The 12,108-nt window shown below is 33.7% G+C and overlaps 1 protein-coding gene across 1 annotated transcript in view; it reads right to left on the bottom strand.

The window, feature by feature from the left end:
- Window positions 1-156: 156 nt before the first annotated feature.
- The window catches only part of LOC150075584 (eukaryotic translation initiation factor 3 subunit G-A-like), a 66,288-nt gene continuing 54,336 nt past the window's right edge, over window positions 157-12,108 (bottom strand). Inside the window, exons 9-10 of the mRNA XM_090388833.1 lie at window positions 10,823-10,929; window positions 157-763 (exon numbers count right to left, since the gene is read on the bottom strand). Coding sequence (XP_090244959.1) covers window positions 745-763; window positions 10,823-10,929 — 126 coding nt within the window. The 3' untranslated portion in view covers window positions 157-744. The remainder of the gene's footprint in view (window positions 764-10,822; window positions 10,930-12,108) is intronic.

Here is a 12,108-nt window from a genome sequence, read left to right as displayed (position 1 = left end):
AGAATAAAATTTAAGTGCACCATTAAAACTTTTGCCTATCCAAGAAACTTAACCATAGAAGATTAAAGTACCTGGATGGGCAGTAGCTTATTTCTTCCTCTATAACTATTAGTTGTTTCTGTGATATTCATTGAAATAAAGAAGTTAAAGTTGTCCTTTAAATTAACTCGAGCTTTATTTAGCATTATCTACATATGGTGTACTTACACAAGACTGTACATAAAATAAAAAGATTAATTCATCTCATTATTTGAAAGATATTACTCTTTAAAGCTCGGGACTTGAGAAACCAAGTTAAAAAAATCCAAACCTCAATCTCCCAACCTGCCTTTCAAAAAAAGAAAAAGAAAAAGTATACATGCTTTACTGTAACATATGCAGAGGAATCTGCAAGAAAAAGCTTCAGAAAATTCCCAAGTGGTAGCAATGTACTATTTGGAGCCCAGTGGCCATTCCTTCTAAGCTTTCCCATGGCAATCATCATCACTCAGACCAGCAAAATGAAGTTTGAACTATAATCACTGGAAGCAGTCAATACCATTTTTCATTTCACTGGTTATCATCTCATACAGGCATCTTTACATAAAATGTAATACTTTATAATGTGCATGATAATCAGATACATAATTTTCTTGCAGTTAGATTTCTGTACACTTATATCCAAATATTACACAGCCTTCCAAGAACTTTATTTAGGAAATAAATTTTCTTATGGTAGCCTTGTGAGGTACCAAGGATAATATTTCAGTTACTTCCTGAAGGTCTGTAAAAGATAAAATTTAATGAATGAAAGTGCTTTTAAAAGCAAAATAAATAATTTAAGAACATTCACAAGAGCAATTAATTATTAATGCAATTAATTCGTATACAGCATTCTGACATAAATAGTAAATACATAATTAGAATAAATAATTCTGAGTGGTCTGTTATTAATATAAATGGTATTAAACTGCATTTTTAATACCAGTTAGATTTTTCTTGAATGCTAAAATTCAATCATGTCATTAATATGTAATAACTTGTCATTACATGCTCTCATAAAATGGAATCTAATAACCTGTTCTACATACAGAAAAATGAAAAGTGCAAGCAAATGCTTTGGTTGGAATTAGTCTCACTTATCATATCATATGAAAGTTTTTGTCCACTAGCCCAAGGAGGGGGGGCGGCGCTTTTCTGAACAAAGAAATAAGAATTAAAAGCTAGTTATAAGCAGAAATTGCTAGTGTCAACTGAATTATATTGCCTACTTTCATATGTTAAATAGTTTGAAATTGGAAAGTCACACACTGCTTGGAAATTTTTAAACAGCCTAAGAGCCTCCATCTAGAGGAACAAAAATCAAAAGCCGTGTAACTTTTCATGGCACTGATAAAAATTTGATAGTGTTTGGCGTATCTATCATTTAACTGATAAGCATGGTGGGCTTGTCATTTAACTGATAAGGCATTTGGATATAAGTACTTCTGGCTTTTGCATGTAAACAGCTCTGACTGGAATTAGAAAGTCACATATTGCTAGTGCTGTATTCCCCCCCATATATATTCCCTTCTGACAATAAAAAGACAATAAATAAAATTTCATGATAAATGACCCATAACATAACTCTCTTCAATGAGTCACTTGTTATTGCAGGATTTTTTGGCACACCAGCTGACTCAGACCATATTGTATGGGCTGACACATCTTAACTCATGGGATAAACCTACTCCCTCTCCAATGAGCATGCAAGTGTAGTGGCATCATATTTTATCATTATATGTACATAACATCTTGAAAGAGTGCTGATAACAACTGTGAATATCACGTGGTATTCAAGATGCAAAAATAATATAATACTGTCTTTTACCATTAGAATTTAAAGATGTTTAATTGAATTAAAAATGTTTATCCAATGGATAGTTATCACAGTATATATAAAATCTATACACACCATAGCAATAAATATATATTTTCTCAAATAACTAGTCCACTTTTCTTCTAACATATTAAAAGTAACCAAAAATTTGGGCATGTAACTTAATTTGCAAATTTAATCTGAAGCTTGAGATTTCTTCTAAGGCTATAGCTAGATCAGCAAACTCTATTTTTATTAAATCCTGTGTTTCTATTTGCCCATCTGGACAAAGTATTTTGTTTATTACCGATATTTATTAAAACATGACTTGGAATGTGGCACTGGATAAAAACACAGATTCTTTCTTTTGTAAACAAGACCTGAACAGATAATCATAATATTATTTAATGCTCAGTGGAAATTAGAAGTACACTGAAAGGACAGAATTCATGGGATATCTGGATCCAGAACAATGCAATGCTGTCACCCCTCTCACTAGTAGATGAACCCACCACTTGGCAGGTGGGTTCATCTACTAGTTCATCACTGCATTCCCGTAGACAGTAATTTGATGTCAGCATGGATAAACGTCGTGAATTAACTGACTTTGAAAGAGGGATGATAGTGGGTGCCCAACACATGAGTTACTCTATCGTGGAGGTGGCACAGGAATTGCACTATCCCCATTTGACAGTATCAAGGGTGCATCAAGAATGTGCCATTTCCAGAATAACATCTCATCATGGACAGCATCATCTGCGGGCAGAGAAAATCTCATCATCTGCGGGCAAAGAAAATTGGTGGATGAACAACCTGTTTGTCTATGCCTGTCTCGCATTGTTTCAGCCAACTGGAGAGCAACAGTGGCACAAATCAGCACCGACTTCAACGAGGAAAATGTCAGAAACGCCTCCACCAAGACCATTAGCTCTAAGAGGTTATGGGAGCCATTGACCCACCAGAGTACCATTGCTAACACAATGACACAGGACCCTGTGCCTCAATTGGGCAAAAGAACACCGACACTGAACCTTGGATGATTGGAGACGAATCACCTGGTCCAATTAGTTATTTCAAGCGGACGGGAGGGTGCACATCTGGCGGAAACTGCATGAAGTTATGCACCTGTCATATCAACAAGGAACTGTTTAGGCAGATGGACAGTCGGTAACGGTCTGGGCATGTTCAACTGGCACATGTTGGGACCTCTGATACATCTAGACACATCTTTGAATGTGTCCAGGTTGTGTCAATCCGTGCAGACCATCTGAATCCCTTCATGGTTACTAGTGGTGACCAGAACACAGTTCGAAAAACATTATGCACCCACAGGTCAATGTGCCTCCCCACAGTGCCGTGGTGACTAGAATACAGTTTTTCACAGATATTCCACCACGGAATGGACCCACTGGGCACCGGAAAGAAATTGCCAGCCAACTTTGTGTAGCTTGAGATTAGTTCTAAAGTTTGGTACCCTTTACTAGAAAATGCAATCTGTTAAGTATTGTGTGTGTGTGTGCATTCTGCTAAACATCAATACCAAAGGCACATGGTTACGATCTTTCATAGTGAAAAGCAAAATAATTCAAGAGGCAGAAAAAAATCAGGAATCATATCGATGGCAGAAAAAAAGTAAATTCAGATAATTGTTTTTTCCTCTTTATGTCTTAAAAAAAATGGGGTTTACAGCTTCTTTAAGGAAGCAGGGTATTCAAGAAATTGTGGTATATAACAAAAACATTATTTACTAAAACACAATTTGTAAGCAATGTGCTTTAAAGTTGGAATATAACTTGGAAATAGACTAAAAACTAAGACCTGCTAACAAGTACATAAAACAGGAACCAAATAATTCAGGCTATAAAGAGATGATCTATTTGCACAGGGAATGGCAAACAGCTGTATGCTATTCCCTTAAAGGCATTTTTGTCCTTACTGGAATCTCTTCAGTGAGGAGCTAGACAGAACAGAACCAAAAATAGAGACAATCCAATACACGTTTCTTTTATATGAACTGGGCACAACCATTTTTAGTGTCAAGTAAACCATAAACCATACTGTGAATAAATAATGGGGGAAGACAAAAAAAAATCAAATCAGGCAACAAAAAACTTAGGAAAATCACTGCATTAAACAAAACAAAAATCATATAAAACAAGTCAGAATTACTCAAACTAAAATCATTGTTAAAAAAATCACTGCACAAAATGCTGCAAAAATACAAAGGGAATACTGGAATTCTAGAAAACAGGTAAATCAAAATAAGACATTGAAACTGTTGTGTGTTACACGAAGGTACAGTAGAACTTCGGCTGTCCATTAGTGTATGGGACCGAGACAACGACAGATAATAGAATATGTACATTAAAAACATTATACATACAATAGACAGGGGCATCTAACTTGTTTATTTTATTACATAACCAAAATTACATTTCGTTTCTAAAAAAAGTCAGTCAATTTCTTTCGTTTCATTACCCTCTGAGCCTTTTGGGAGGCAATGTTACGATTTTTACGCAAAAGTAACATATCCAGCCAATCATTTACTTCCTCTATCGAAATATTTTTAAAACCAAGAACATTCGAACATAACTGCAAAATTTCAGTTTCTTTTGGAATAGTTTCTACATCACTTGAATATACTTCTGGCCACAACTTATTCCAGCTTCTTTGTATTGTTTGAACTGGAACATCATTCCAGGCATGGGCACATTGAAAATTGAAAACTGGAACATTGAAAATTGCATCGTTTATAGTGTAGCTTTTCCAAAACTCTATCACATCTAATTTATTTTCTGTCGAAACAAGTTTTTGAATGAACACTTTGAGATAACGACGCTTCATACTCTCAATCGCGCCTTGGTCCATCAGCTAAATGAGAGATGTCATGTTTGATGACAGAAAGTGGCATGATATTTTGCTATCATTGCTTTTTAAATCACATGTGTGTATGGGATGAGTAGGCACACTGTCCATCAGTAGCATTGCATATTGTAGAAAATCATTTGATACCAAATGTGACATCAAATTTGTATACATGGTACAAATATTTTATGAAACATCTTGGCTCATCCATATGTTTTGTGAGAAATATTTAACTGGCAAAGCATTTAAATTAATATTTTTAAATGATCTAGGCCTTTTTCGTTTTCCTATAACAACCAAAGGCAATTTATGACTACTGCAGGCATTAGCACATACCATTATAGTGATGCAATCTTTTTGCATCTTATATCCAGGTGCCATATGTTCAGTCACCGAGGTCAGCGTCTTTTGAGGCAATGCCTTCCAGTTAAGGCCAGTCTCATTGCAGTTGTATATTTGGTCTTTAACCAAACTTCGATCAGCTATTTCCTTCTGTGGTTTTTCACGATAAACAGAAATTGCTGCTCTATCTGCACTTAGCTTCTCACCCTGGATACCATGGGGAAAATTAAATTTGCCCAACCATCCAATGCTGGCCTTGAATGAGGATCTCCACCTAGTTTTTTAATTGATTCCAATGGTTTTTTCGATTATTATAGGTCCAGACAATGGAATTCCTTGGCTACATTTTTAAACAAACCATTGAAACATTGCCATATCCAATAGTTCATTTTTAGCAAGCTTCACTGTTTTACGACTTTTAACATTACCATCAGTAGTTTCCATTTTCGACATGTGATTTTCAATTTTTCTGCATCACACTTTATATCATTTACTGTTGTTCTTCTTATTCCATAAACTGATGCGATACTTGTAGCACTTTCATATTTTCTTAGACGATTGATTATTTCAAATTTTTGCGATAACCCCAACACTACTCTCTCACGTTTCTCTGTCATTTCAATGTATTTACTAAATAAAAATTATTATAATATGAAACAAGAGGTTAAAGTAAAACCGTATACAGTGAGTTGTAAACAAAGACTTAGTGACACATGGTGTCAATATCACAATGCATTATGGCGTAGTGGGGTTAGTGATGGTTAACAGAGACTGACGGACAATCGAAGTTTTACTGTACTATATTAGAGGACAGACAAAAACAAATCAAACAGATGGAAATATCATAAGCAGTCTTCATATTCTAATCAAAACAATACAACAATCCAAATTATGACATTACTAGCAACTGTAATGAGTTCTTACTATTGCAAAAAAACTTGGAAAAATTAGGCAGATGGGCTAAGAAATGGCAACTGAAACGTAATGCTGACAAATTCAAATCAGTTTCAAACCAATCAGGATTAGTACTATACTCAGAGTAGTTGAAAATGAAAAGGACCCGTGGGGGGGGGGATTTCTCAGAGGAATTCAGATGTGAATTCCTCTGAGCAGTGCAGACAGGCTTCAAGGCAGTTCATGGGGATTTGTCAATAATATACAGGAATTCTGCTAGCAGGGATAAGGAGGTGATTATCCCATTGCGTCCCAGCCACATACAACCCTCATTTTAGGAAGGATGTAGAGCTGTTGGAACGGGTGCAGAGAAGGGTAACGAGATCAGTGAAAGAAACAAAAGGGTGGTCTTACCAAGAAAGGCTTCTTCAGTTCTGCAAATCGCAGAGTCTGGAGACTAGGCAACTGCAAGGTGATCTGATTGAGGCATTTAAAGCTTTGAATGGATTGAGCTAGCTCAATGCTTATAGGATTCTTCCTCTTGCTGAGACTACTACACAGGAGGGGGGGGGGTCATACATTGAAATTGAGGAAATATGGTTGCAGGATAGAAGTGTGGAAGTTTGCCTTTGGCCAACAGGTTCCAACAATCATGCTGATTGTTAGAACAAACTTATCTGTTGTTGTGAAAGTGAATAGTTTGAATATATTCAAGAAAAAAATAGAGAATATATTGGAAGGGATGGATAATGTGGAATTTTTTTTTTGGCAATGCTATATAAGCTTACTTTCTTGCAATATTTGCCTCAATGCATAATGTATAAAATGGCACTCTGAACATTGTGCCACAATGCACAAATGCATTCAAAATGCACCCAAGAAGTGGGCCATATAAGTGGTCAACCAATAAGTGCCATAAACATAAAGGTATATGACAAAATCAACTATTCAGTATTGGCACGCTGACTCAACACTTTACAATAATACATGGCATTTGTTTATAGACTTGGCATAGTTTTGTTTTTTGTTTGTGCTGATGTTCGTTTATGTACACAAAGAAACTTTTTATAAAATTTTAAAGACTTGTTCTGGTTGACAGATCAGCAAAAGAAAAATTTTTACTTTTAGCAATGAATTCCAAACTTTTAATTTTCAACCATTATGTATGAATTTTCAGACTGCTGGGGATGTCGAAATGTTGATTTTTTTGAACATTCCAAAAATTATGGCACATTGAATGAGTTCTCTCACATTTAGATGGCAGTGAAAGTGTTAAACAACAACAGAAACTGGTTTCTAAAAGCAGCATCACATTAGGGTGGATATTAATTATGCCTGTAGAAAAGACAAACTCAAATTAATGCATTAGTTTGCATTTTCAATTGAAAATGCAAACTAATACATTATTTGGTGGCTAGAATCCATATATACTAACCCATCATGAACAAGACCCTTAAAAGCATGAGACATCTGAGCTATGCAAAAACTCTGCTATAACAAGTGCCAATGATATATCAAAATAACAATATAACTTGTTATATTGTTATTTATATATCAATAACCCAATAAGTGCTGTGAACTGCAATGATAATGTACTTTTGCTCATGCAAGTTTTTGAAAATGTGCATCTCGTTTACCTTGTTTATGTAAAATAAATACAATTATAGGCAATTTTTGTGCATGGGTGGGTGTGGTGGTGGTGGGGGATTTCTGTTTAGTCGTCTCATAATGTGAAAAATATCCTGTGACTACGAAGTATAAAAGTCCAAAAAGTTAAGTAATGTACATCATGACAGTAACTAGTGATGTGCAGAAAATCAAAATTCCTTTAATGCTTGTACTTAAAAATGCAAAAGAGTTTTTACCTCAGTACTTCTTCACAGGATAACTTCTACACAAAAGACTGATTTAAAATTTCTTTAAAATAATTAAATGTGTTCATCACTCTTAGTACATGAACAATCAGATGTGCTGGGACCACAGTGGAAAACCCCAGCTCGACCCTCAACGAAACCTCGAATGACTACAGACATTATGTCAACTATATAATAATATAAAAAATAGACAGTGATAAAATTATATCGTGGAATAAAAATTGCTAAAATTAAGAATGCAATTCCGAAAATAATTTACAAAACTTTCCTTCCTTGAAGGGACCAAGCCTTTTCTACATTCGTCTTGTTCATAGGTCAGAATACTAATGCGAGGTGTATGTACTCTACAATATTAATGGGAGATTACTCATTACTACACATGCATGCAAAAGCCTATGACTCTGAAATGAGAAACAGATGCCATATGTTAATGAAGCTGCTATGTAGTTTCATTTCCAAGGTTCCTGCAATCAGCAATTTTGTATAATTGTGTTGTATGTTTAAAACCTTATCTTCATTGAACAGGAAAGTGTGATTCTCATTTATGGCATGGAAGGACAATTCTGATAGTGTGGCTTGTAATATTCAGACCGACACAGCATGCTGTGCATTTTCATCGTCACATTCTTAATTTTAGCAATTTTTATTTCATGATATGATTTTATCACCATCTATTTTTTATATTATATAGCTGACATAATGTCTGGAGTCACTCTAGGTTTCATGGAGGGTTTGATGGGTCTGAGGTTGGGTTGGAGCTTTCAGCTGTGATCATGGCACGTCTGATCATTCATGTACTAAGAGTAATAAACACGATTAATTATTTTAAACAAGTTTTTATGCATTTTAAATCGGTCTTTTGTGGAGAGTAGAAGTCATCTTATAAAGAAGTACTGAGGTAAACTTGTTTGCATTTTTAAGTATTAATAAACCTTAGGATATGTTGAGCCATAGCAGCTCTAAGTTTCATATTAATATTTTAATGCATGTGAATGATTTCAGTGGATTATTTAAAAATCAGTTCATTTCTCTGTTGAAAATTTCCAAACCAGAATTCCCTAAGTGCTCTTGAAAATAATTAAACATTTTAATAACAGAAAACAAATTAATGTGCACAATAACATATCATGGTCCCAGAAAAAAATTTTACACCAATGTACAAACTAATGTTAAATGGATGTTTCAGAGTGAAATATCCTGTGCCTACTTGCATTAAAAGGACTTACTGCTCAAAATGTTTTTAGCAGATTGTAAAATTTTTGAAATGTTTGTATCTTGAAGAAAATAGTTTTCCAGGTACAAAACCATCTTGAACAGTCTGAATATTTTAAATTAAATATCCCACCATTCAACAGCTTTTGGCATAAATAACACTTCATTACAAACAATAATTTATGCTCTACGTAAAGTTGAGTACAACATAATTGCTGTTCCCAGTAACTGCTCATTATTGACAGACAACTTTGTGGAACTGACTGCCACATTCCACAATAACTTTTTCAAGCAACCAATAACTGTTAAAAGGAAATATTTACAATATAATTATCTTTACAGTATAATTAAGCAAAAAGTATCTCTGACCAGTATATAAAAGATCTTTTACTGTTACTCTACTCAGGGAAATGAAGGGATCCAATTTTTGGCACATGGGAACCTGTATTAAAATTTTGTAGTTCTGACTGTGAAAAATGATTTCACTGCAATTTTTTGAATGATTTCAGTGGATGAATTTTGTTCATCTGCTATGTAAAGTATTACAAAATACTTCTAAAAATAGTAAAAAGAAAAATAAAGAAATTAATATAATAGAATACTTTTCATTTAAATTTGCCAATAAAAAACTGGATAAATCCAAAACAGTGATAAATACACAAGTTGGCCCAAAAGTCCTTTACCTACTTCAAATGACAACTTTTTAAATTTTTAATAAAAACTGTATAAGACAATTTATTTTTCATGGAAATTTTCTTACATATCATTTATGAAAAATCACATCCCTTAAATGTCCATCATCACTGTTTGACAATTTTTTACTCTAATGATGCCACTCTCCATAACTCTATAGTCAATATCTATGGTATTAACCGATTAATTTCACTCTGAATCTTGTCTTCTAACTCATTAATATTTTGTTTTTTATTAAAATAAAAAAAAATAAATAAAACCGGGTCTGAAAAATCAGGCAAGCAGGAAGTTTGGGAGATCTTTTACAAATTCTCATTGTTTCTCTTACTGTATGGTTCTATCCTGTTGAAACCACATTTTCTTGGCCAAAAAGGTAGGTTCCAAACCATGGATCATTTCTCCAGGACACATTTCTCTGAGTCAATGTTTCATCATTATCATGAATGCTTTCCTGTATGGGCTCAAAAGTTGAAGATACGATCATGGCTGATCTTAATTCCAACAGCCTCATCATGAAATTTGGCAACAAGCCCTAAATAACTGAATGTGCTGGTGCTATTCATGAGTTAAAATTCTACCACTTTCACTCATTGCTGAGATGGTAAATTTCCAAGGACTAATTTATACCTGAATATAAAAACATTAAAAAAAATTAATAAGTCATTTCAATGGGTAAGGGACTTTTGGACTACCCTGTATAATGGGCATAAATGTTTCACTGTTTGTGACACGTAACAGTTATTAAGAAACAAGAACTTACTCACCAGATAATAAAATTAAAATCTTAATAACCTCTAAATTACTTTTGTTCCATTATAAGCAACTGTAGTTCAGAACTTAAACAAAAATCCACACAAGCATCAGGTAATCAGTGAATGAACATACCTAATTATATCATGTATAGATTGTGAATTTAGTTCTTGATAGCATCTACTGTATATATCAATAAGTGCAAAATATTATACAGTGAATCAAACTATAGTATATTGAAGAACAAGAATAGCACTAGTGGACCAATGAATAAAATATTTACAACTAAGTTTTCTACAACAAAGGAGTTCATTAGATATCATACCAGTTATTTTATTTATAATATATTACTTACTTTGCCCATTCAACACTAAGAATAAGGTTGTCATAGCCAAAACCATCAACACCATTAATAGCTCGAGCTGCATCTTCACGCCGTTGAAAATTAATAAATGCAAAGCCCTAAAAAAGAAAAAAATAATAAATAATTGCATACCTATACATGAAAGTACATTATATATATAAAAACAAAATTATGCTTATATTTTAACTATTGTACTAACTTTCTTTATTCATATATAGGTTGTCCCATTAACATATCTTTAACCCTTTTTTCTGTTTACAACAGAAAAAAGGGTTAATGGGTTTTTATAATTATAAAAAGATATAATTATTGTAAACACAAGGTTACATTCACTTTAGGAGACAAAGTTTGAATATATTCAAACTTTGTCTCCTAAAAATTCTTTCAGCAAGAGAATTAACTCAGTAACTAACTGATAGTGATATTAATCATGGCAATTATACATAGCAAATGCTAACTATTTTTGAAAAGTCCTCTGAGCAGCAGCCTTCACCCAATATCAATATAGGGTCAAAGTATCAGAAATTACCTAATAGTGCAAGTAAGTCTGGTATTACTTCCTCCTCATGAAATTGCAATTTTCAGACAATACAGAAAGTACATTATCTTTAAGATAAATTTCACAGATTACAGTATCTAAGTAGTAGAGCATATGAAGAATATTATTTAGAACCGAAGGTAACTTAAGTAAACATGAGAGGCCAGGTTTGGTATTAAAATGGTAAAATAATGCAAGAAAGCAGAGCATGTACTTTTTTTTATGGTAGCATCAAAAAATAAAAAATGCGCCTCACTATCATAATTTATCTCGTCGTCATGATAGTACAAATCAGTCCTAAAACACCAGCCCTCCATGCCACTCTATTTTCTGTTAGAATGTCTTATCCAAGCCAAACCTTTGCTATAATGCATGCTAGACAGCAAATCCACATTTCTCTTGGTCTGCCACTATTACAATTCATTTTGCTTCAAATCTGTTTAGCAAATTCTCTTTTCCCATTCTTTCTATGCTACCCTCTAACATGTACTGGGACATCTTCCCCTCAGGAAGTAATTTTAACTTGTATTGTACTTGTCACATAACCACTGTAGTGGTTACGTGACAAGCAGACAGCCCACCCATTTAATGACAGATAGACCACACAGAATGGGACCAGAAATGGACCCAGATCATGATGGCAAACATTTTTTACCCTGCAAGACAAAAATAAGCTGAAACAAAAATGACACTTTTCTTGTGCAATAAAAAAAAAAATAATAATTACAATAATAATTTT

The sequence above is a fragment of the Mastigoproctus giganteus genome, chromosome 14 (genome assembly GCF_048544385.1).
Source record: "Mastigoproctus giganteus isolate SK-2022 chromosome 14, ASM4854438v1, whole genome shotgun sequence".
Lineage (NCBI taxonomy): Eukaryota > Metazoa > Arthropoda > Arachnida > Uropygi > Thelyphonidae > Mastigoproctus > Mastigoproctus giganteus.
The sequence above is the reverse complement of the archived record's forward strand: the minus strand, read 5'-3'. Positions and strand labels throughout refer to the sequence as shown.